Genomic DNA, 25,233 nt, shown 5'->3' with positions numbered 1-25,233 from the left:
ATGATTTTCTCTTTTGTATACACATGCACAGTTAGTCTTGTTTGTGAGCTCAATTGTGAGCACTGGCAGTCTTGTCTCTTAGAGTTGGTCCCGATCAGATTACACCCTTGTTGAAAACCAGACATACACATGTTGCGCGCAGATTTTATTGTTATCTATGTATTGTATTAAACTTGATCTCTCACCAACACGCAAGTGTTTGACGTTTATTTTAACACATGTTCAGGTTTGCAGTAGCTGTTTTGGAGCTTGTGGACACGTAGGACGTTTTTACTTTTGGACCTAGAATTAAAATGTATCAGGACAAGTTAATGATGTTTGAATGTTATAATTTATAATATATTGATTTATGTTTGATTTATGTTCTTTATTTTCCCCGCTGCGCGTGCGCGATAAAATGTGTATTAATAAATATTGACACCAATAGTGTCACGAGTAATGAAACAATATGTGGCGCCCCGATGTATAATCCGCCTTTGGTCGGGGTGTTACACGCGCGTATGTAAAAATATATATTTACGTTTGTATAAATATGTACAGCCATATCCTTGTGTGTGCATATGCACACATGTAAGTTTATAATATAAATTCGAAATTTCGGTAAAATCGTAATTGTTTGTTCGTACTACCTGTTTCCAATTTCCGTGTTTAACCAACCACTGTGGACCCCCTTCCTCCCACAACGGTTCCACATAAGCTCAACCACTGTGGCCCCCCTTCCGCCCACAACGGTTCCGCGTTAACATCAACCACTGTGGTCCCCCTTCCACCCACAATGATTCCACGTAAACTCAAACATTATATAGTGTACACGCAAATAATTAGTATATTCTACACATAGTATTTCCTACGGCTAATCACATAGCATGTATATAGACACATATACACATATAGTATTTATCACGTATCACCAAATACTGTCCGCCCACAATACGCATAATCACATTATTTTCTTAACATTCATGTCATAATCAAGTTAGTTCGTTTAATAAGTTGCAGCAGAACTTGGCTCATAGGTCATACTCAACTTTAGTTTATAAGTTGCAGCAGAACTTGGCTCATAGGCCATACTCAACTTTAGTTTATAAGTTTCAGCAGAACTTGGCTCATAGGCCATACTCAACTTTAGTTTATAAGTTGCAGCAGAACTTGGCTCATAGGTCATACTCAACTTTAGTTTATTACTATTGTGGCCCCCCTTCCGGCCACAATAGCCCCATAATCATCACAGACCACGTTATCCCCATGGCCATTACAAACCATGTTGTTTCCCAAATTTGTTATGTTTAACATTACATAATGTGTTTGTATAAACATGCTGTCACGTGTAATTTCATTATGTTTTGCAATTCGTATTAACTCCACTCAATATATCAATCAACGATAATAATCATCTTTCATCAGCACGTAGTCAATCATTATGTTTGCAGGGACTTTTCATATATAAATGTTCAGATATTTTATATCCTGAACCGTTTTCAGATAGATAACGTGTATAAACATGCTTTCCACCCCAAAAGTTCGTAAAATAGTTTAAAGAGTGGGGTCATGAAACTCACAGTTTTGTAGGCACTCAGTGCAAGGGTAGCTCGGGGTTCGTTTTCCTTGCTATCACTTAGTCCCTATAGTCCATATTATAATAATATTAATATTTTAATATTATTATAATCTCAGTACTAAACTGGGCTGTATAACTAATCTGGGTATAGCTGGAACGCCCAGAAAGTGGCAATAGGCTTAGGTTGTGATGTTGTTCAATGTCTAATACTTAAAACTGAACTTGGCTCAGATTCCCGTTTTCCCAGCTGGGCCAAGTTGTTCGTTTACGCGTTCAGAAAACAGTTATGGGAAAATAAGCTTGGGTAAATGTATTGGTTAATAAAATGATTAAGTTATAAAGAAGGATCACATACTGGGGTACCGGATTAGCCTCGGGGCCCGTTTCCGTTTATTCAGTTTGATTTAAGAAGAAACGCGCACAATCTATTCGGATTGTCCAGGTTTCTCATAGAAAAGTTCGTTTTCACTTAATTAGTCCAAACATATGATTTTTGATCACTCTTGGTGTTTTGATTTTCCCGCAGGTTCACTAGCCGCGAACTTGCCGGTTGTTATAAAAACTGAATTTGTTTAATATTCAGATTAGCATAATTAATTAACCGTTAATCATTAAATTATGAAAATTTAACCACTTATCAATTAAAATATGTAGATTTTAATAAAAATATTTCTGGAATTTATTTATTGATTTATTAATTTATAAAAATTCGTTTTATCAGCTATATTTCGCCTGAAAATCGTCCGTTTACCCCAAAAAATTTCCAAAAATTCCACAAAAATTCCTGAATACTCAAATCATGTCTCAAAACAATCTGTATCAATTCCAGAATGTAAAAAACTTGTTCAATATTTTTTTGGCCCAAATTCGGCTATAAAAATTCGCACGAACGCATATGTACAAAACACCTTTAGACTTCTCCAAATGATCTCAAAATTCATATGTAATCAAAATACATCAAATATGAGTTCCCAGAAAAATTTCATAATTTTTGAAGTATTTTAGCTATTTTTCCCAAATAAACGTCCCAATTTGGTAATAAATTCGCCAAATATTCTCGGATGGTCGAAAAATTACCAAATTTGAACAGGAACTTATTGATATGTTCCCTAATGTCCCTGAAAAATTTCAAGTCCTAACAATATGTACATAACAACCTTAACCTAAATAGCCCGTAAGCGAGTGTTTCGGCATTACCTTAGCGGGTTTGGCTCGTTTCCGACCTTTTAATCAAGTTTTCAGGTTCTTGTGCTTCTAAGTAAGCTAGGTACAATTCCTATATCACAAACCAAGCAAGTTTCATCAATAGAACAGCCCTTTAACTTAGGGTTTCGGCTAGTGCACAAAAACGAACTTTTGAACCGTAAAAACGTCGTTTCAACCCTTTAATCCGTGTTTATGGCCAAAAAAACTATCAAAACAGGTTCCTTACCATGTGTATGATCAAAACATGTTTATGGACCATTTTTAGGATTTTTACACGGTTATGAATGATTTTTAGTAACCAAGACATGTTTTTATGGTATTAAACAAGTTTAAACAAGTAAAAAAGCTACTTATTTAAGCCCCTTACCTTAGGGTTTGAAGGTTTTTGGCTGGAGCAGCAATTATGTCCAGAGTTTTGAAGAAAATGAGGCTGAAAATATCAAGGATCTAGTTTAAATGTGAAAGAATAAAAGGGGGGGGGGGGAAAGTCTTCTTTGGCGTGCTGGGCTCGTTGGGTCCCCTTTTGGGCCCATTTGGCCCACTTTTCTCGATTTACGTGCCCGAACGTGAAATGCCGAGTCCAAATTTATTTTGGGTTCGGTTTTTGGCGCGAAAAACTTATCGGGTGCGTCAAACGGAGCGAAAACGAGTGTTTTTCGGCTATTTTTGTTTAAAATTATAAAAACATACTATATGTTTGTAAAAATCAAAAATATTTTCACGGATCGCTTAAAACATTTCAAATATGTGTTTGGTAAGTCGTTTTCGGCTTAACGGATGATACAATGCTTGGTTTGTAACTATCTTTCGCGTTTAAGTCTATAGCGGGTAGTTAAACGAGCATGTTTTCGTTTAACTTGTTTGCTATCGAACTAAGGCCATATTACTAATATTTTAGCTTGCATAGATCGTATATCACTTATAGATGGCACCCCGGGATATCCGGACCATAACCAGACCCGTTTGGTTATTCGTTTGTTCGTTACTCAATAAACGGTTAAACGCTTATTCGAGTTTGTAAGTACTAAGGTGTACTCGGTTTTGCCACGGATGTCACAAGTACCACAAAAGTGGTGGCGGATTCACCATCATGAATTGATACCCGGGTCCAAGCCCATTTCCAAAGCCCCCTAATGGAGTAAGAGTTGAAGGGAAAGAACTAAAGGGATAACTACGTTAGTTAAATGAGGAATTTTAGAAAACCTTTAATCAAAACTAAGTAGTTTTGATGGGTTTCACATGTAAGCTTGGACGTCTAACAGCACCGCATTCATTTTCCCCATCAAATATATATGCTCGAAACAACAAAACCAATAAGTTCTCTTAGCTCTTTCCTTGTAAATATTTTCTTTAAGGTATTGTGGTTATGGGGAGTTAGCATCATAAATAAAATGCAAATTCAAATAATTTACTGGATAAAAGTAGTCAATGCTCTTATAGTTGAAGTCAAAGTTAAAACATTTGAAGGTAGATGACAACAAAATATGAATAAGGAAACAATTACCATAACATAGGAAAGCGTAGGAAGCAATTGGCAAAATAAGGTTCAACCAAGGTCAAAATAGAATTTACGTGGTTGCTGTGTTGTGATTTACGATTCTAAGCTGCTGGTGGTAAAAAGTTAAAACCTAAATAATTTTTAGCATTTATTAATAACAAAATAAAATAGGTGTTGCAAATGAGAATTGACCTAGAGACCTCTAGGTTACAAAGCAAAGTATTTACCACTTCACCATAGTTTAACTCTATGTATGGGTTCACTAATCAATTTTTATATGGGTTCACTCTCATGTTTTATATAGGCATTCTATTAAAAATTCGAAACTCAGTGGGTTCCCGTAAACTCACAACGATAAGCGTAGATCCGCCCCTGCCTCCATGTTTATGAAAATTATGATAAAAGTTTCATGATTTGTTGTTAGAATTCTCTTTGAAAGTACAATACCCCACTACCTCAGTACCAAGTACCAGGTGTTTTTGTGGTTGAATGAATATTGAGCTTAAAAAAAAGCCATGTTTTATGGGGCATTAATTTATGTAGTCTTCTGAAGAAGAGGCAAAACATACTTGGGTAGAAGAAGCCTCAACACATGGTTTTGGTCACCAATTATAGTCATATGGGGCCTCACTAACACCAACATATTTAAGAAATCACACCTCAAGAAATGAAATATTTTGTTATCTTGCCATTTGATGTATTATTAGACATGAAATAAAATACTCATAGCCATGTTTGAAATATAGAATCAAAGTAATGATTTGTGTACTTTCTGGCAATGTGATGAAGATCGCATTGTCGCTTATTTACTATTTCTTCACGTATTTTCAATAAGTATGTATAGTGTTGCAAAGGCAGGGGTAGCGCTACCCCTCAACTTTTCCGGCGTAGTGGTAAATTTTTAATTTTTCTTATGTTTTATGTGTTTTGTTACCCCTGGAATTATATTATGTCACCCCTGAGATCAAGGAGAGCAACTCAAACAAGAAAAGAAAAACAAAGATAATGTTTTGCAACATTTTCCGGTGATCGGAGGTGAATTTTACCTTGAAATGCTGGTCATTGAAGTTTGGTGAAGAAGAAGATAAAAAGGTAATGTTTTGTTTTAGTTTTTATTTACGTTGATTTAATGTAAGCCACACAATACCTACAACACTACAAGGCTTTTGGCATATCTATAATTTTATTTATAGGATTTATTTATGTTCACTTTTATAGGAACAAGAAATTTGTTTTATGTTCGTTTTGTTAAAAATAAGAAAGTTGATTAGTACTGACTCAACTTAACATTTACTTTATTTAATTAAATTACACTAATTTATTTTCATTTGGTTTCACTAAATTCATTTGATTTTTTCTAAAAAATTTGTATTTTTAAATATATATATATATATATATATGTGTATATATATAATTCTTTTTAACGACTAAATGTTACATTCTACATTGGTTAAACTTTTGTTCTCCTATTGTACACTCTAAGGCTATGGGGTATGGGTCATATTAACAATGGTTGAGTGATGAGGTTAAACGATAAAGAGAAAGTTGAGTTGGCACATAGGTGATGAGTGATAGAAAATGAGAAAAATGATTGATAACATGGTGTAACCATCTTACCATTTCACCAAAATGGGTATGATAACAATATGTAAAAAAATTTACTATTTGTAGATGCATTTAAATTTACTTGAATTTTCCTAAATTTGTTTCTATCCTTTTATAAAAATATACAATTAAGGTATCATTGCCACATTATGGTAAAAAGAATTCAAGCCAAGCTATTTGCATAAGAATTAAGACTATTACCTAACTATACGCATTTTTTAAGGTTCACTTATAATATAAAAATATTTTATGTTGTGACTTATGACCCTTTAAGTGAAATCTCTCTCGTACTGCCAATGACAATGGAGAAGGTATACTTTTAACATTTCAAAATAGAAGAATGGGAGTAAGAGCATTTCCATCTCTTCTTCTGTTTGTAAATCCAAAATTATATTAAAAATTATTAAATTTTCTTTTTAATTTTTAATTAAATTATACTTTTTTTTAATATTTTTATCATTATCTTTTACCTCTTCTTTACTCCCAACCACTGCCAAAATATATTAAAAAATTATAGAGTTCTATAGGAACTTTTTAAATATACAGAAAACTTACTGCATTTTTTATCTCATCCACTCAGAACACCGTACACCACTCCCTATATTATAAAAACCACACTCACAAAATATAGTGGATGGATTGTGAATGCTCTAAGTATACTTCAGTAAAAGTAAATATCAACGTTAGTCAACTTTAAAAAAGCAATGTCGGTTTCTATGATACAAATGTTACTTTTTATTAACCTGCAGCTTTAATTGGATAGTGTGACCGATGTAATGATTAATTGTTTATCGGTTGCTACATAATTTGTTTGTGCGGTCGAAAGAGAAACATTTGATAAAGTAACAGAAAATGACGTAATGGCTCTACATACCTGGTATGTTTAACTTTGTGTATTATCATCATTTTTTTTATGTATGGTAGAAAAAAATTTTACGCTACTCTTAAAATTATATTCTAGATCCGCCACTGTAGTGCTGATCATCTCACCGCTATCAATGTCATTTTGGTGTGATTGGACTTGGTTAAGACTAAATGAGATACCATAATTTAGTTAGATTACTTTCTAGCAATGTGATGCAAGTTGCATTGTCGCTTGTTTACCTTTTCTTCACGTATTAGACTTTGTTCTCTCAATTAGTGTGTATACCTCTGGTGATTTTAGTGTTATAAATGTTATTTGAGTATGATTGGACTTGGAGACTAAATGAGATATCATAATTCATAATAAAATTCAATACGAATTAGAAGGTATGGTGTACAATACGCTCTCATTCATATGAGAACATGGTCATGTATAACATACATCTCCATATGCATTAATGTAGTTTTGTTGGTTGGATAATTGGTCACATTTTATTCATGAAATGGATTGGATTGCTTTAGTTTGGTTACGGCAGAATCGATCTATTCGGAACTACATTCAATCTAATAAATACCCTGTGTCATAATTTAAAAAGTTAGAATTAAAAAAAAAGATGGCTGATATCTTTAGTATTTTATTATTAGTTACATGCGTCTACTATATAGGCAGAATACCGCCACCTACTTTTAGTGATAAGCTGAACGAGCTCGACAAAATGAAAGAAGAAGAAGAAGTTGATTATATGTATGGGAATCAAGAAATTTGAAGTTCAAAATACATGAAAAAAAGAAAAAAAATAAAGAAAAATACTTTTTTTTTTTGGAAAACCTATTCTTACTTTTTTTTCTTTGATTATAACCGATGGACTCATCCATTACGATATATAAGAAAAATAAAAAATTGAAAGGCTCTGTAAGAAAAGATACATGCTAAAAATGTAGACGCATAACGACGGGATTGTGCACACCATGGTTACAACGCGATCTTTCTCTGGCATAACTACGTGAATTAATGTAGAAAAAGTTAAGAAATATGTCTTCATTTATTTTCTTATTATATTAATTAATGTTTTAAAACATTTGTTTCTTTATATTTGAAAAGGCAATGCAATATTAATAATTGATATGCAATGAATGAAAAAGTGATGTAAAAATGGGAATGTTTTGATGAAGTAGACAAGTGAGAGGCATATTGGAATGGCTTTTCTATCATCCTTCTACATCAAGGCTGAGTAGATATCCTCTTCCTTTTCACTTCCATAAAGTTTACATATTTCTTTAAATAACAAACTACTAACAAGTTTTATTTTTTTAACACATCCTTAAACTACAAAGAATAAAATTATAACAAGACAAAATCTATGCCAGTGTATGTGTGTTGCACCCAACCCCTTAACAAAATGTTAGGAATTTAGGGCGTAAATAAAATCCGTGCTGGTGTATCTGCACTCGTCGTTGCCTCTCTAACACTGGCCACTTACGACCACTACGGGCACTAGTTGTCGTCCACCATCATTGTTGCTTGCCATCCACCACCGATCACCATTTATTGTCCCCTACCATCGTCTACTCACGCCATTGCCACGCACAATCAACTTTATTCATGTGTGTAAAACTGCAAAAGCCTACTAAATAAGCTATATGATTAAATATCAAGTATACACAATAATTTAGAAAAATAGCATAAATAATCAACTTCATGACGATGAAAGTATAAAACTCAAAGAAAACTAGTTCGGTTTTTATGTTCGCTAAACTGGCTAAAACAGTAAACTAACAATATATCGTATTCAATTTTCGACTAGATTTTAAAAAAAAATTATCTAAAAGACATAAATTTTACATGGTTATACACCATCCATATTGGAAAGAAAGTGAGAATGATCTAAAGTTTGTTTGACCAATGAACCATCAACAACACTTTTTATCAAAAATGATTAAAATTTATAACATTCATATCTTTTTGTCTCCAAAAAGTTATTGAAGCTATAGACAGAGTAGCATCTAATGGCATAGTTCAGCATTTTTTTAATAATATATAATTAACGTTTTAAACTTTAGTTATAAAATAAATACAAGAGTTCTATTTAACATTACAGCTGATTTTTCAATTTTTATGATCCACCACCAAGTATTCTATGTTAATTTGCAATATGATTAAACTTAGACAATAATGATATGCATATGAAATACTGATATGATATAATTTAAATTTGAAATAAAGGGTAAGTAATAAAATCTCAACCACCATCACAAATTCACAATCCAGATTCGATTATTCGAATCCCTCATCTACTAGTTTAAAAAGTATAGGTCATAAAAAAATTCTTGATTCAAGAAATATCTTAAAAGTATCTTGCACATTCAGAAAAAGATTAACACCATTTTCTAATTTTTTATTCGGTTTAATGCGAAGTTGTTGCAAAATTACAAATGACTCTTAACGTGCAAAGCCTACAAAAGATCGAATATAGGTTGTGTGATTATTAACATAGGCTGCTTGATTTTTTCAAGTCGCTTACTTTTATGTTACGCTGACTACTTCTACACGTTGCGTAATTTTTAAATTCTATATGTAATTTAGTTACTTATTACATAATCACTAATATGTGTTGCGTACTAATTATCCTCCATACGTAATTACGACGCCAAAGGCCTTTGAATGCTTTTTACGTTAAGCTTCATTGGTACACAAACTTGCCGCTATATATAATATATAACTTTAAAAAAAATTAAATATACAGTTTATTCAATTTTTTTCTACCTTCAATGTAAATTTTGTTATAAACTAAATATATCCAAAATACTCTCTTTTGTATTGTAACATAAGGTGCTTTATATACCAAATGGTTTGTAGTAAGATTATACCAACTTACCAAGGTGTTAAAAAAAATTACTTTTACAAAAAGTTCACTACAAACTAAAAAAAACTTGGCAAGGATGAAAAGTAATTACAGTCACAATAATAATATCATATCATCACAAACACACCACTAAAAACCTTAACTTAAAACATTTCAAACATCAGCAAAATACTTCTCTTCAGCATCATAAGTAGCTTCCTTTACCCAATGATCATCCAATGTCACATCATCATCAATACTCGAGTAGTCGAAATGCTGATGATCTTCGCCCGCAAGAAACTTCTGTTGCATCACATGCGTAAACTGCTCCATTCGATCCTGCATCTCATCAACCGATAAACTAGCAGCCGCCACCGACCCCGAATGTTCATTTACCAAATTACCCTTATTGTTCCCGCCTTCCACGTCTTCTTCTTCTTCTTCCTCTTCCTCCTCTTCTTCTTGTTGCGGTTCATTCCCGACCCATTCCCGCTCATCGACACCCAATCTCTGCTGTTCCCGCCTAATCTTATCCACTAAAACCGCTTCCTCGGCCCGCCTCAACAATGTCTCGGACCACCGTTCACCAGGCCGAGACATTTGTCTTCCGGTTTGGTCTTGAAATTTGCCAACAAACTCGTGGTGCAAGTAGGGTTCTCGGTCCCTCATTGAATCCTCGGAGAAGAATTTCCCATCATACATTAATTTATCCATGAATGCACGCCTTCGGTTCTTAACCTTTGCGGACCTTGACTTCAAGTCCTCGGATGTTGGGTTGATTAAGGTTCGGAGATGGTTTAGATGCCAGTTGATTTCATAATTGTCACTTACTGCATCAAATTCTTTAAGCTCCTCCAATGTTAGTAGTGATCCGTAGCGTTCTGGATGCGTATTTGACTATTAGCATAAATGAATACTAGAAAATATAAGAGCTTGTTGAAAAAAATAAAAAAATGGTTATGTACTCTTCTTCAGTCATTAGAAGAGTGATTATTATTATTATTTGTTGTGTTTGGGTATCTGCAATTCTTTTTGGAAGAATGTCAATGTCAAACACCTCTTTTCTTTCTAACTTAATTCCAGATGAATTTTGAAAGTAATGTGTATTGTGATAGAGGTGCTTAATATCTCACCCTCATGTTCTTAATTGTAAAAATTGGCGGTTAATCACTAACCGGTATGCTACTGATTCGATTTCACCTAACCGAAACAACAAGCCGGTCCAAATCAACCAATATCCTTCAAAATCAGTCAAAATTGATCAAAATCTTTGAGGTATTTAAAAAATTATACTTATTAATCCAATCCGATTCATAAGATTGAAAAATCACATATAAAATAATAAAATTCCAATCCGATTAATCCCTATTAGTCAGTCGGTACCCCACCGCGTGACTAGTGCCTAGCGAGTTCAACAACACCACTTATTAAAGCAAAATTATCACAATATTTCTGTTGATCATATAGATGTTCTATTAGATAATTTAGATAAATCAAACTGCATAAGCCAGTCAAAAAAACAAGAAGATGTTGACTGGATACTCTTAGAACAGTACATAAACAAAATCAAACCAAATTATGCAAGTCTTACAATACTAAACAACCACAGTATCCTTTGCCCATTTTTGATTTTAAATCTAAAACCTAATAGTGGTTGCCCATTTTTGATTTTAAATCTTAAACCTAATAGCGGTTCATTGTTGAATTTCAATCCTGCCTGTGACTGAATATAAAATTCTAGTTGCAGAATCAGTGGCTATATTTATTTGCCATATTATTAAGGGTTAAAAGCCTACAACTTATGAATTTCAATATACTGCCATGAATTTCTATAGCTTCAAATTCCTAATTTTTCAGCACTCTTTCAAAACTAAATGACATAATCAAATTGAAGTCCTATTTAAAATCAAAATGACAAGCATCAAGTTCATGCAATATATACTCAATTGTATACTATACTTTAGAAAGCAAGTTAGAACAAAACGCAATTGCAGTTATGTTTCCACAGCGAGTCAGGTTGCGTTAAAAGCTGCTTCATGCAAAATGCCCAAACACAAGAAAGTGTGTCTTGACGACCAACACATATTGTACCCATTTGCATTTAAACACTTTTGGTTTCCATGCGCCTTGGGCTATGGAGCTATTTAGTTGAGTAAAGGTGTGATTCCATTAGGAGACTACCTCTGAATCGGTCAAAGGCAGAGTCCGTTTGGTTGCATGGCTCATGGAGCCTCTAAATGGTAAAGTTTTAGAGACTACCTCTTAATATGTTATTGAGTCAGCACTAGATTGCCAAACAACCCCTTACTTTTTGTAATTATCATATATGCATAGCAATTTAACTCTCCTCCTACCACTAACAATCGTAGGAACTGATGAAAATACTAAAAATTGATAATTCAGAGTTACTTAAAACATGGTGGGATCAATATAGCCAATATTAATGGTACCGAGATAAATTAGGGGGCTAAAGAATTTGCAAAAAAAATAATAATAAGTAAAAAATAAAAACAAGGGTGGGTACCTAGGAAAAGAGGGAGGTCGCGTGAGTATAGGTCCTGAAGAATGGATTTACGCTGTGAGGGTTCAACAGCGGATGACTGCTGAGCCCTAGGGAAGTACAGGTTCTCCAGATGAGACAATCGTTCAGTCATCGATTCCATTGACAACAACACGTTGTCTCTTGTGCGATGATTTTAAGCCATACCATTACCGGCTATAAGCATTGATTGGTGTTGGTGAGGTCAACCGTAAATATGATCATATGCTAACCAACACCTTGAATCAATAACTAAACAAAACTTTTATTATATAATTCTTTGTTTTCTATTTAACATGTGCGAAGGTTGAATATGATTGGTTAGATTTGTACCTAACACACACCCTTAATCTCCTTGTTCCGTTAGTGGCAGGGACACCGCCCCACTATTACTAGTCTAATGCAAAAATTTCAAACCCACCGAATCTTTTTTAACGATTGAACCCACAAGAGTTCTTTACAAAAGTCATTGAAGATGTAACGGATCAATTGCACGTCTTGAAAACTCGTGCATAAAACTATAAAATCCGAGTACTTTTATATATGTATTTCAAATGACTTTATATTTTTTTTCCTTTCGTTTTGTTTAAACGGCACGTCTTTTTCTTATATGACCCTACTCAAAGTATCGAAGGTGTTCTAAAAGTCCAATTTGAAGAACACATTCTTTTTGGGATAACCATGAATAACCTTAATAAGTTGATGATAGTTTCGGAAGTTAAATTTGATAAAAGACAAGTCGCAAGGCATTCTTCGATCCATAGTTGGAGTTTTGCAGGGACATATATATGATATTTATTAACTTAGCATTGATATACATTATATTAATCCTATAATTAAAATCATATCCACATCTAGCCAGTAAAAATCACACAATTATATGAGTCAAAATGCAAACAATTCAATGAGTCATATACTAGCAGAAACCGTAGGAACATGTATTAGATTCACCATTACAAGTACATTAAAACACCCTACTTGCGGTGCGCGCATATAATGTATATATGTGTGAACCCTCGGGTGGGCAAAAGTAAAATTGCACTAATTTTGACGTTATTTTACTAATCTCGTGAAAATAACGTTAAAAGTGGCGGAAGGTTAATCAGGCATCATGTGGTGGCGTTGATAGCCGAAAGACAAGGGCACATGCACCGATCAGCCGGTGTCCCGATGATTGAGTGCTATGTGCCTTATGTCCAAGGCTTGATGCAAAACTACTATCGAGCCGGGGGTCTCACCGGAAGCAGCCTCTCTATCCCTATGGGATAGAGGTAAGGCTGTCTACATGTTACCCTCCTCAGACCCTACCATAGCATTGCTATTGATGGGATATACTGAGTACGATGATGATGATGATGATGATTACAAGTACATTAAAAATGTTGAATATTCAAATCTCCATAAGCCGTTAATCTACACGTATCTATCAAACCTGCTAAAAAATCGGCATGCCCAGAACTCGAAACAGCCATTTTTGGCTTCAGGGCATTCTTCGATCCATAGTTATTTCCACCCTAATGATATACGACAAAACAGTTGCATACGATTCCAACAAAATCCTTAATTTAGGTAAACACTTTTTACATTGTCAAATCATAACTTGAAGATCGTGCATTAAAAGTTGTACCTTGCTCCTATTTGTCCACGAAAAAAATTCCAAACCTTTATAATACTTATAGAACTCACAGTTGCAGAACATGATCGGTTACTTCTTGTGGGCAAGAATTTGCCTGTAAAAGCTCCAAACGAGTGAACGGTGCAGCGAACTGCAATATATAGTCTTCGTCTGCAATACCAAACAATAGCTTTAAAAAACTCCATGAAAAGAATAAAATTATAAAATATAACGAGATCTTACTCTCTTTAACGGTGCCATAAAGCCAACATAAAACCTCATCAGCAAATGCTAAACAAACTCCTCCCTGTTTATTAATATTGAAATCATAACACTTTGAAATAACTCGACATTTGGTCCTAGAAGGCTAGAACAGACCAAAGACAAACTGGGCTTTCAAGCCTAGAACCAGTCTTAGGGCCAGGCCCAGGCCCGTTAACGGACATCTAGATGCAGAGGTGGAGGGTATATAACTATATATCAATAAATGCATACCTGCCAGTAATTTTTCATTTTTACTCTGTGAGTTATATCTTTGGTTCTTAATCTCTCGGTACGCACAAGCCGGCCAGCATCATCCCTACACGACAATAAAAGGTTTTAGCAACTATTTCAAAAATACATAACCATTCAAATCTCGCATGAAATAGTTTAACCACGAAACATCCTTGCAGAAAATTTAAGCTGAATATAGTTTTATATGAGCATAATGTATACCTATAGCCAATGACGATATAAGGAACGCCAGCAAGAAAAGACTGAATCTGTAATGCAATAAGTATGAAACATATGTAATGTATTAGCAAACCACTAATAACAAATGACTGCGCGAAACATATATAATGTTGTAGAGTTAGAAGAACGAAAATACCCAAAACTTGAGCAACTTCTCCCTCTCAAATCTTTCCTCGGTGTGATAATCCAACTGCAAAAACATCAACGTATTTGCAAAATTTCAGCTTTTGGTACAAATTTGATATTTAGCAATATGATGTACCTCACGACTTGTTTTTAATTCTACATAAAATCTCCTTCCGTCATCAGTGGAATCACAGCAGTCCATTTCAGCGCCCATTAATATACGATGTGCACCTAATTTAGTTTTAATTACGGCACAATATTCAACATTAGCATCAACATGATGTATGCCTTCTCCATCGTCTCTTGTTGGGTCTTCAGTAGCAAGTGTCTCAAAGCAATATCCCCAGTAACACCTAAATCCAACATCAAATTTAATGCCCATATTATTAAACAAACAGATATGAACTTAAATAAGTATCATACATTCGACGATCACGTTCGCTTCTTGGTCTTTCGGGCAATTTATGTACATCAAGATACACAACGCCTTTTCTTTTATGCACACCCATTTCCCAAGGTTCATTCCTCAAATAAGCAGTGGCCATAATCTGCCATTAAACAATGTGATAAATAAGCTCATAAAGCCATTTTATATTTATCTAAATGCTCACTATATTAGGTTTCTAATTAGGTTCATAGAACTCTCTAAGCCATATATATATATATATATATAAAGACAAGAAGTTACCTTATTGAGATTGTTTCTGTAAGTCTGTAATAAAAAAAACAAAGTAATTAGCTTAAGAGTCTGAAACATAATGCGAAACAGAAAGGGGAAAAAAATTCACCACAAAGTGCATATTCTGTAACGGGATATTTTTGCTTCGTATGCAAGATAGAAGATCACCAAAGCCCTGAGAACCCAAATCTGGTACAAAAGTATCAAATTATTAAAATAGATTATTTTGTGTAAAAAAGTGTCTGTTTTGTATATACTTATTTACAATTACAAAGATAAAATGTACCTTTCTTCTCAATAAAGGTATCAAAACCTTGGTTCAAATCTGCCCCAATATCTTCTGTAATAAGTCGCTTAAAAAGCCGCTGATAATGTAGAACATGTAAAATGCTTGAATATATTATGTAAATTAAAAGTACATAAAATTATAAATTAATGAAACGTAAAAAAATGCTCACCAAACTACTATCATCAAAGTAAACTTCTCCACCTTCCACACGACTATAGCAAGCAAGTTCAGATGGCTACATGTCACCATCCAAAAAGAAAGTTAAACGTGCTCAAACGAAAAAGATATATAAACTTTAAACATAATATGAAACAAAAAGCCAAAAAAAATGTGGGAAATATGCTAGTTAACTTATGCAACTATTGTCTCTATCTGTGATTATGATGCTAGTAGCTAATAATAGATAAATGGTGAACACTTTAATCAGACATCACAGTTCATGTAAACTCATTTGGTTAACACTCTGAAGGGTTAAATGGACAATACATGTATCCAAACAAAGATATTACCTCTTGAAATGCTATGCACTTTCTTGATAACGTTTCTTCACTCTTTGAAAACTTAAGTTCAGAAACAAACCGCTCATCATTACGAGGAGCATAAAGCTTTGACCCGTAACCGAAATTCTGCCTCTGTGGCATCGGGCCAGGCCTAGGAAGAATGCCAGCTCCACCTCTCTCGTTTTGCCAACGACCCCGCCCGCCAAAACCACCCCTGCCCGGATTGTTGTTTGTGTTCCGTGGTGGCGGTTGGGGCAAAACTGTAAATTCAAATAATTTCAAAAGAAAAATCAAATAAACTGGGATATAAATATATCAAATATGATATGTAAATATAAATACAGCATACAACAAATCACTAGATAATACACCTGATGACCTGATATAATAATATTAGGTCAAAACACAAACTTTAATATTATTAAAGAATTGCAACAACACTTCAGTTCAAGTATCATTAAAATCAAAGGTTTTTGTTTGTGGTCCGTGATGGCAGTTAGGGCAAAACTGTAAACTCGAATAATTTTGAAAAAGATCACACAAATTGGTATACTAATATATGTCATGTACATATAAATGCAGCATATAACAAACCACTATATGATACACATGAACTAAAATTGGGTCAAATAGCAAGATATTCAATGTTTTTTTATCGAAATGCTTACAATTCAAGCTAATATTATTTCATTATCAGATGCTATAAAAAACCTTCAAAACTTTAATAGAAAAATATAAAAAAAAGAGAGAGAATTAATGAAAATTACCAGGAACAGGAAAAGGGTTAAAATTTAGGGTTTTAACATTCTCTTCATTAACATACCCAAACAAATCTTTATCTTCTTCGACAATATTATAAATCTAAGTTGTTTTTCTGTTAACCAAGTTGTTTTTCTCTTAGATACTCAAAACCCGAAAAAGCCGAAACCCGAAAAACCAGACACGAAAAAACCGAAACCCGAACACCGCTAATATTAGGTCGGCATTCCAACAACAATTCAGTTCAAATATCAAGAAATTCAGTGTTTTTTTTATTAAAATGCTTACAATTCAAGCTAATATTAGTATTATTTCATCTTTAAATGGTATAAAAATCAAAATTTTAATTTAAAAGATTTTATTGGGTATGATTGTTGTTGCAAATGCTATAAAAATCAAAACTTTAATAAAAAAATTAAAAAAAGAGAGAATTAATTCAATTACCAGGAACAGGAAAAGGGCTAAAAATTGGGGTTTTAACATATAGCACAATTAACCAAACCCGAAAGACCAAAACCTGAAGAACATACACCCCTAATATTAGGTCAGCATTCCAAAAACAATTCAGTTCAAGTATCAAGAAAATCAATGTTTTTCATTGAATTGCTTACGATTCAAGCTAGTACTAATACTAATTCATCTTTAAATGCTACAAAAATCAAAACTTTAATTTAGAAAAAAAAAAGGAGAGAATTATTATTACCAGGGATGGAAATAGGGGTTTTACATATAGCCCGATTAACCCAACCCGAAAAACCGAAACCCGAAGAACACCCCTAATATTATGTCAGCATTCCAACAACAAATTCAGTGCAACTATCAAGAAAATCAATGTTTTTTTATAATTTGAAATGCTCACAATTCAAGCTAATATTAATTCATCTTTAAATGCTATAAAAATCAAAACTTTAACAAAAATAAAAAATAAAAAAATTACCAGGAACAGGAAAAGGGCTAGAAATAGGGGTTTTAAGATACTCTTCATTATCATCCCCAAACAAATCTTTATCTTCTTCCACAATATTATAATCATCCTCCTCAACATAACTTTGATTATTAATATTAATATTATTATAATTGCTATTATACCCACTTGACCTAACTTCACCATTATCATCTTCATCTTCTTCCTCTTCTTCTTCTTCTTCTTCACCGTGGGCCCCACCAGACCCACTGCCGCTGCCACTGCTCCGATTGGACGAAGACCCAGAAGAGGATGATGACGAGGACGCTGACGTGGAGGATGAGGTGGATTGCTGGCTGTTGTTGTTGTTTTTGTGGGTGTTGTTGATATTGTCTTCGTTTTCGAATTCTAAGTCGCCGAATAAATCGACTTCTTGCTCTGAGTAATCCATTGATTCAAGGGTTTTGTGTGTGATCGATCCTTGCTGGGTTTTGTTTTGTTTTGTTTGTGTCCTAATTTGGGGGTGATTTGATTTTGATTTTTGAGAAGTGTGGTGGCACGTGATGCCCACGTGACTAGTCCTTGGGCTTATGTGTTAGTTTAGAGTGAGCATGCTTCGGTTCGGTTCGGTTCGGTTCGATTTTTACGTAACGTGTGTTAATCCATCAACACACAAAACTCTTGAATCAATTTGTTTCTCAGTCACTTTTTAGGACCGAGCATGGATAGATCCTTGCTTAGTTTTTAGGTAAAACCAAAACCGAAGTCCTCGGTTTTTTTAATCGTTCGGTTTCGGTTTTTCGATATTTTTCGGTTTCGGTTCGGTTATAGTCGGTTTTTTTTTCCAATTATGTATAGACATTGAAAAACTTTTAAAAATGAATATGATGACTTTAAGCTTGTAAAAATGTATTTGAGCACCACATATATATTAAATACAAAAACCAAAAATAGATACGTGTTACTTGGAAAATACGAATAAAGAGTTGTTAAAGTAGTAGAATTTAAAATTTAGCAAAGTTTTTAATAAAAAAACTAAAAGTTTAGTCCTAATCTTCATCATCATCATCAATCTGTTCGGTTCGGTTTTTAAAAATGGAAAACCGAACCGAAACCGAAAATTCGGTTTTTCCAAAATACAAAAAATTAATCGTCGGTTAATGCTTCGGTTCGGTTTTTTCGGTTAAATTCGGTTTCGGTTCAGTTTTCTGCTCACCCCTAGTTTGAGGCCTAAAACATTCACAGGCTGGTTTGTTATGCGTTGGAAGTTGCTTCGAAATTGTAAAGTTGCTGAAAGTTGATTGAATTTAATGGTTGGTATGAATTTTTGATCATTGATGTCAAGTTTGATTTCGGTGTAAATGAGGGTTTGTATTAAATTTGCTATTTGGTAACAAAAGATAATTAGTGGATGACAGTAATTACCGCAAAGTGTGATGTCGTTTCATAAAAGATTGTGTGTTAATGGATCTTTGCTGGGTTTTGTTTGTGTTAGTTTGGGGTGATTTGATTTTGTTTGTGTTTTGAGAAGTGTGGTGGCACGTGACTAGTCTTTGGGCTTGTGTTCGTAATTTAATTAAGGCCTAAATACTAATGTGTTTTGTTATGCGTTGGAAGTTGCTTGAATTTAATGATGAGTATGAGGTATGAACATTGACTTTGGCATAAAAAAGACATTCGGTGGTAAATGAGGATTTGTATGTGTATCGACTTTGTGGAGGTAGAACTGAAGGTTTGTAACAATTTTGTTCCTCGATAGCAAAACTAAATAAAGTGACGGTAACAAAAGATTATTAACGTTGGTAATTATGGCGGTTATTATAGCAATTGTCATGTCGTTTCATGAAGTGTTGCGATGCTGCACTGGTTAAACCCATATATAAAGAAAAATTTCTGGTCAGGTTTGAGATGTTGAGTTGATATAAATTAAGGTAAGATTTTTAGAGAGATTTTCGTACTCGTTCTGGAAACCATTGTCTTGTCTAATTAAAGATTTTGAAGTACCACCAAAATTACGTTAATCTGAAAGTAATTACACATCGAAGGTTATCCATGAAAACTCCAAATAGCACAAGAAGGAATCACATCTCCAAACCAGACATGTGATGCTCGTGTATCATAATATATATAACTTTAATCATGTTTTATTTCATATTAGTCTTGTTATATTTAAAAATGGAATTTTTTTCAAGTGTACCTTTCTATATTAAACACCGTGTTTAACTCATTGCAATGTTGTATAAGATGTACTTCAACGGTGCGCCTAACTCCCAAGTTTTAATTTGTTTTTTTATAATGAGTTTACACAATGTTGATTTTAATAGTGCATCCAAATTTATGTTTTAATTTGTTTTTATTATGAGTTTTGATACAATGTTGATTTCAAAAGTGCGGCAATTTTTAAGATTCACTGTTGTAAAAAGTTTTAATTACGCAAATACCCTCCAGCTAGCGGTTCAACTTTACATACTACACCGTCTTGTCAACAGCTTGCAACCATTGCATCCAAAATCCTTCTACCGCACTCAAAAGACATTATTATAGTAATCAGCATTACCAGTTTCAAGTACTAGACTAAATACGCACTTGTATAGCTGTATATGGTTTTCACTAAATATTGCAAGAGAGAGAAGCTTATGTATCATAGTTAAAGCTCTGCGTAAAATTATACTTGGCAAAAGTTATCTGTAAAAATATATGATTCTCCGTAGATCCTATCATAAAATTATGCTTTTAACATGATTCTCCGTAGATTCTATCATAAAAGTATAACATGATATATATGATCCAACTCCATGTACACAGTATCGTTCTTCGATCAATCATGACATAACATCTAAACAATTGAAATCATATCAAGCCAACATATTCTAAAAAGTTGATCATGATTTGATAATACTTAGCAATAAGAAGAAAAAAAATATATCATTCTGAGCATCATAAATCCTAATGTTGAGGCTCCTCATGAAAGCCAAACCAAAACTGGGCTTAGCATAAGGCACAACCAATTCCACTCAATCTTAAACACATCAACCGATTTAAAAAACATGACCAATCAACAAAACACTATTTCACAATCCATTCTCATCATGTAGCAATCTCTTCGACTTCGGAATTGAACACAAAACTTGGGAAAGTTGTGATATCCCTGTATTTCACATCATCTCATCAGTAGCACATTCTTCGTTAATATATAAACACAATAACACATGTAGGTATTGCTATATAAGACGGTTATATACCCGCATAACTGGTTCTCTCTCTTTCTCTCCTACTAAATCTAGTCAACAATCATGATATTATTCGATATAATATTACCTTAGATATGGAAGAGTCATTATCTTGAGCAAGGAAGGGTTATGGGTGACAAAATTGTGCCACTCTGATTTGTCTATCTTCCCGTCTTGGTCTACATCCGCTTCTGAAAACGTATGTTCAAACAAAAACGGAATTTTAAATCATGTTTCTGTTATAAAGTTAATCATTCAAATCTAGTAATGTATACAATTGTACTTGTGCTTATATAGCCTTATTATAGTTCGGTTTCTGGCAAAATATTAACATTTCCAAAAATATGTCTCCTTGACGAGTAATAATTATCACTCGCTTAAATAGCAACCAATAAGTGGGAAAAAAGAAAATTGTGTGAATCTTACAAAAGGGCAGAAGTGGATTACCTTATCAAGTATTACTTCGATGGTTTCATCAGCTAGCTTCAGCTCAGACTCACATAAAAGTGCGATTAACATTTGTTTAACCTGCAAAATGTATGCATAATGAAGATGTTATGATTGATAACAAAAAATAATACACCATATTTACATAGTTAGTTACTACAATTTGTAGCTAATGTTTTCATTGAAAACTGAAAGTAACTTGTGATAAACATACCTCGTGACGCTCTATGAATCCAGTTCCATCCATATCATAAAGCTTGAAACAAACTGAAACACAGCATGAAATTATATTATAAGCAATAAGATAATATTCATGGGCACTTATGTAATTTCAGTTTGACTATAGTGTTGAACTTACAGCTAATTTTGTCTTCCTGAGGGGCATTAGGATGAAAAACATTAAGTGCTCTAACAAAGTCACCGAAATCAATAACCCCCTTATGCTTTACATCGAAAAGATCAAATATCTGCACATGGAAGTTTTGAAACTTTAGGAAATGTACAACAAACATGAAAGCACTGTTCTTTTCAATCAGATTATATATAAGATCCTGAATCCAATTTGGTGCTATTGTATTTAAAAAAAAAGTGAACTCTATAAACACAACATATATGGAATCTCATAGGGTGCATTTATTCGTTTTCACCTTTAGATGCTTTTTAGCACCCAAACTTAGATGCTCCTCTACAAGAAAGCATAAAAATTTGTTTCTCGAACTTATTTTTATAAATGATTATATACCAAAAGAAGGAAAAGTAAGGCATTTAGTTGTTATGATTATGCACTAGAAAAAGAATAATTGAAAAAGGTAAGGTATTTTAGTTTATGATGACTATGTACCAGATAAAGGATTAGCCTGGAAAATTAACGTTTTTAGTTATTAATCATTCTCATTATTTGTATGTGATTTCCATGGAGGGAAGAAATGATGTTGTTATAGGTAATCAGACATGTGCACTTGATGTGATAAGAATTGGAGACGAAACTCATAAAAAAGAAGAATATATGGTATAAGTATAACTAACAATAAGTATCTAGCTTAAATAATAGTTGTAGCGGTATCCAAATATATCGAATAATATAATAGTTTGGCATAAACTAGGTTAAAAATAATATTAATGACAAAACTAAAAGCACAAACATGCATATTCAATCATTGAAAGTGTGTTTTTGGTAATCAAACAAAAAGTATCGGTCTTCCTTAATTGTGCTCTTTATGACTAAAAAAAAATACATTAATTATAATTCTATCAAGATAGTAGACAGCATAGAATGCATATATCGCCATATCAGGAAAATACTTTTTAATGATGAAATGTGTTACACATGCAAGTAGAAATCTTAACAAGTAAAGTTTTATATTTAAATTCACCAAATAGATTTCACTCTGTTACAGGGACTCTTGCCTAATTATTGGTATTAGGAGGTTGTTACGTACTTACGTAATGAAAAACAAGTAAATAAGTGCTCTAAAAATGCGGTAACAGACAACTATTATTGAAAAATAGAAAGTTATCAGATTACATGACGGAAAATGAAAGAGGGGAGCAGCATACCCTGTTCGCAAAAAGATTCTCTTTCTTTCTGTTTTTGAATAAAGCTAGTTGGAATTCTTCCTGTTAAAGGTAAAGACATTAAAAGAATAGTATTGTCACCTAACATATTGACCAGATAATTTGTTTTACAAATAGAGAGAAACAAAATACTAACAAGCACATGGAGTACCTTATTAATTAATCCATCATAAATTACAGAACTGCTTATGCTCTTAAATAGCTCAAACAGAGCTTCAACTTCACTGACACTAACTGAGATACAAAAGCTAACATTAGCAAAATTTATTTCCATAGATGGATAGAACCATGCAACAATAACGGCATGATAAATAAAAAGGAAATCATCTTACATGCTGTTTGAGAAGCAAGAGCAATCGGATTCTCATGCCCAGGAACCGGTTTTCTTACAGTAGAATTAAAGCAGCCCATTTAGAGACAATCACAAAGGGCATTACAGGACCAGAATCGTCAAAACCATCACAAACTTAACTGCCACAATTGTAAGCACAAACCAGTCGATTAATCCAACAGTTAACTTACTTTCACACAATAATCAAATCAAAATCCCTAGATCTAAGAAGTAAGAAACCCTAACAGCTTCACAAATCAACGCCTGAGCATAAAATTACACCAGAACACACACAATTCAATGTAACAGACCAAATTCATTTGCAAATCGAACAAAAATCCTGCTATAAACAGCCAATTCACTTCCAAATCAAGTAATCACAGCAATTCACCAACTAACATAAAAAAGTACGTGTATACTTATCTCAACTTTCAATTGTACAAAGTAGAATTTAATAGAATGTATACCGAGCGATTATACAGATACGAAGAGGTGTGAAACACAGGTTTGATAAGAGATACAATAATACAAAACATGATTACCAAAGCTAATTGCATAAACTTAATAGTTAGCATCCTTTCCATGTATTTCCAAACACAACCCTACATATGCACAGTTACAAACTATAACCTATCAAATTCCAACAGTTAACTTACTTTTACACAATATAATCATATAAAATATAAGCAGTTGATGCGGAAAAATATCGGATATCGGTCACGGACCGATCTTTGAGATATCGGTGGGATATCGGTAATTTTAATATCATTTAAAATTCATATATATAGCAATTTAATGCCAATAATTCAGTATACTCTCCTGCCATCAACAAATTAACCTTTTGCAACTTGCAAAACACTAAGAATCGTAGCAAGTAGGAACTGATTAAGACTTAAATCACTAACATTGAACATTAAAAATTGATAATTAAGATGTAAAACGGGAATATCGGGGATATATCGATCAAATATCGGTCAATAACGCCGATATTATCGGTACAAGTGTTCTGACCGATATTTTACCAAGGGACCGATAAACGATATATCGGTGATATCGATGCATAGTATAAAATCCCTAGATCTAAGCACAAAATCTAAACAGCTTCACAAATCATCGTCTGAGCACAAAATTACACCAAAACACACACACAATTCAATGTAACAGGTCAAATTCACTTCCAAATCAAACACAAATCCTGCTATAAACAATCAATTGTGCTCCGTAGAAGATCAAATTCACTTCAAAATGAAGTAATCACAGCAATTCCCCAATCAAACCTAAAAATCAACTGTATACTGCTTTCAATTAGCAAAAATCCTGCTATAAATATAAACAATCAGTTTCAGTTCCGAATCAACTAATCACTACAATTCCGTAGCTAAACATCAAAATCACCTGTATATTGCTTTCAATTCAATTACACAATCAATTCAAAGTAACAGCAACAAAAATCCACAATTCACCAACTAAATATAAACATCAACTGTATACTGCTTTCAATTTCAATTAAACTTAATTAATAATAATGAAGAGAATGTATACCGATTGATTATACAGATGCGAAGAGGCGTGAATTAGAGGTTTCGATTGAGAAATTAGGGCACCGACGACCACACAATGAGTAGAAGAATTGAGAAATTGTTGATGAGATGACTTGAAAGAAGCACACGGTTTGTATTTATATGGATGGATAAAGGGATTTTATTATTATTATTATTATTTACTTTTTAAACAGCTAATTTCTTTTTAGCTGATGGCCCTCTCATATTTTGAAATCCCCTTTGCCCCCACTCTTTTGCATGTTGTCTTTAACAGGCTCTGTTGCTTCAGAGTTTAGCTTGAGTTTTCTCTTGGCATTTGTTGTGTCGTCGCAAGAGCATGACTGTTTGTTGTAACACATGGTGACAAAAAAACCCGGATCGACTCGAAA

General features: G+C 33.4%; 3 protein-coding genes across 3 annotated transcripts; all 3 read right to left on the bottom strand.

Annotated features, from left to right (window-relative positions):
• Window positions 1-9,717: 9,717 nt before the first annotated feature.
• LOC143546895 (uncharacterized) lies at window positions 9,718-12,246 on the bottom strand. Its single transcript, XM_077038452.1, has 2 exons — window positions 12,099-12,246; window positions 9,718-10,455 (listed from the first exon to the last, which is right to left on the bottom strand). Exons 1-2 carry the CDS (start codon window positions 12,235-12,237, stop codon window positions 9,749-9,751), a joined length of 846 nt encoding a protein of 281 aa, XP_076894567.1. The 5' UTR covers window positions 12,238-12,246; the 3' UTR covers window positions 9,718-9,748.
• A 1,287-nt stretch (window positions 12,247-13,533) lies between these two features.
• Window positions 13,534-18,173, bottom strand: LOC143546894 (NAD-capped RNA hydrolase DXO1-like). The gene is made up of 13 exons (XM_077038451.1): window positions 17,754-18,173; window positions 16,067-16,317; window positions 15,727-15,792; window positions 15,555-15,633; window positions 15,378-15,457; window positions 15,278-15,301; window positions 15,013-15,137; window positions 14,726-14,942; window positions 14,600-14,653; window positions 14,446-14,492; window positions 14,224-14,308; window positions 13,972-14,035; window positions 13,534-13,899 (listed from the first exon to the last, which is right to left on the bottom strand). The coding sequence occupies exons 1-13, from the start codon at window positions 18,169-18,171 to the stop codon at window positions 13,796-13,798; spliced, it is 1,614 nt and encodes a 537-aa protein (XP_076894566.1). The 5' UTR covers window positions 18,172-18,173; the 3' UTR covers window positions 13,534-13,795.
• A 2,365-nt stretch (window positions 18,174-20,538) lies between these two features.
• On the bottom strand, window positions 20,539-23,440 carry LOC143546873 (calcineurin B-like protein 9). Its single transcript, XM_077038432.1, has 7 exons — window positions 23,305-23,440; window positions 23,124-23,206; window positions 22,955-23,014; window positions 21,756-21,864; window positions 21,612-21,664; window positions 21,398-21,478; window positions 20,539-20,556 (listed from the first exon to the last, which is right to left on the bottom strand). Exons 1-7 carry the CDS (start codon window positions 23,381-23,383, stop codon window positions 20,539-20,541), a joined length of 483 nt encoding a protein of 160 aa, XP_076894547.1. The 5' UTR covers window positions 23,384-23,440.
• Between the last annotated feature and the right edge of the window lie 1,793 nt (window positions 23,441-25,233).

This window comes from Bidens hawaiensis, unplaced genomic scaffold, assembly GCF_021521415.1.
Source record: "Bidens hawaiensis isolate Kalapana, Puna unplaced genomic scaffold, B.hawaiensis_p1.1 tig00014475_1, whole genome shotgun sequence".
In the NCBI taxonomy this organism is placed as follows: Eukaryota; Viridiplantae; Streptophyta; class Magnoliopsida; order Asterales; family Asteraceae; genus Bidens; species Bidens hawaiensis.
This window is presented reverse-complemented; position numbering and strand designations above follow the sequence as displayed.

What these genes read in the sequence shown, in the direction of transcription:
- LOC143546895 (XM_077038452.1), bottom strand. Translation starts at nt 12,237, where the DNA reads ATGGAATCGATGACTGAACGATTGTCTCATCTGGAGAACCTGTACTTC. An exon ending in CGACCTCCCTCTTTTCCTAG is followed by an intron (nt 10,456 to 12,098) that starts GTACCCACCCTT and finishes ATACGCATCCAG; the next exon opens with AACGCTACGGATCACTACTA.
- LOC143546894 (XM_077038451.1), bottom strand. Translation starts at nt 18,171, where the DNA reads ATGGATTACTCAGAGCAAGAAGTCGATTTATTCGGCGACTTAGAATTC. An exon ending in AATTAAAAACAAGTCGTGAG is followed by an intron (nt 14,654 to 14,725) that starts GTACATCATATT and finishes ATGTTTTTGCAG; the next exon opens with TTGGATTATCACACCGAGGA. An exon ending in TATATCGTCATTGGCTATAG is followed by an intron (nt 14,309 to 14,445) that starts GTATACATTATG and finishes ATTGTCGTGTAG; the next exon opens with GGATGATGCTGGCCGGCTTG.
- LOC143546873 (XM_077038432.1), bottom strand. Translation starts at nt 23,383, where the DNA reads ATGGGCTGCTTTAATTCTACTGTAAGAAAACCGGTTCCTGGGCATGAG. An exon ending in TCTTGCTTCTCAAACAGCAT is followed by an intron (nt 23,207 to 23,304) that starts GTAAGATGATTT and finishes TTTGTATCTCAG; the next exon opens with TTAGTGTCAGTGAAGTTGAA. An exon ending in GATTCATAGAGCGTCACGAG is followed by an intron (nt 21,479 to 21,611) that starts GTATGTTTATCA and finishes TACATTTTGCAG; the next exon opens with GTTAAACAAATGTTAATCGC.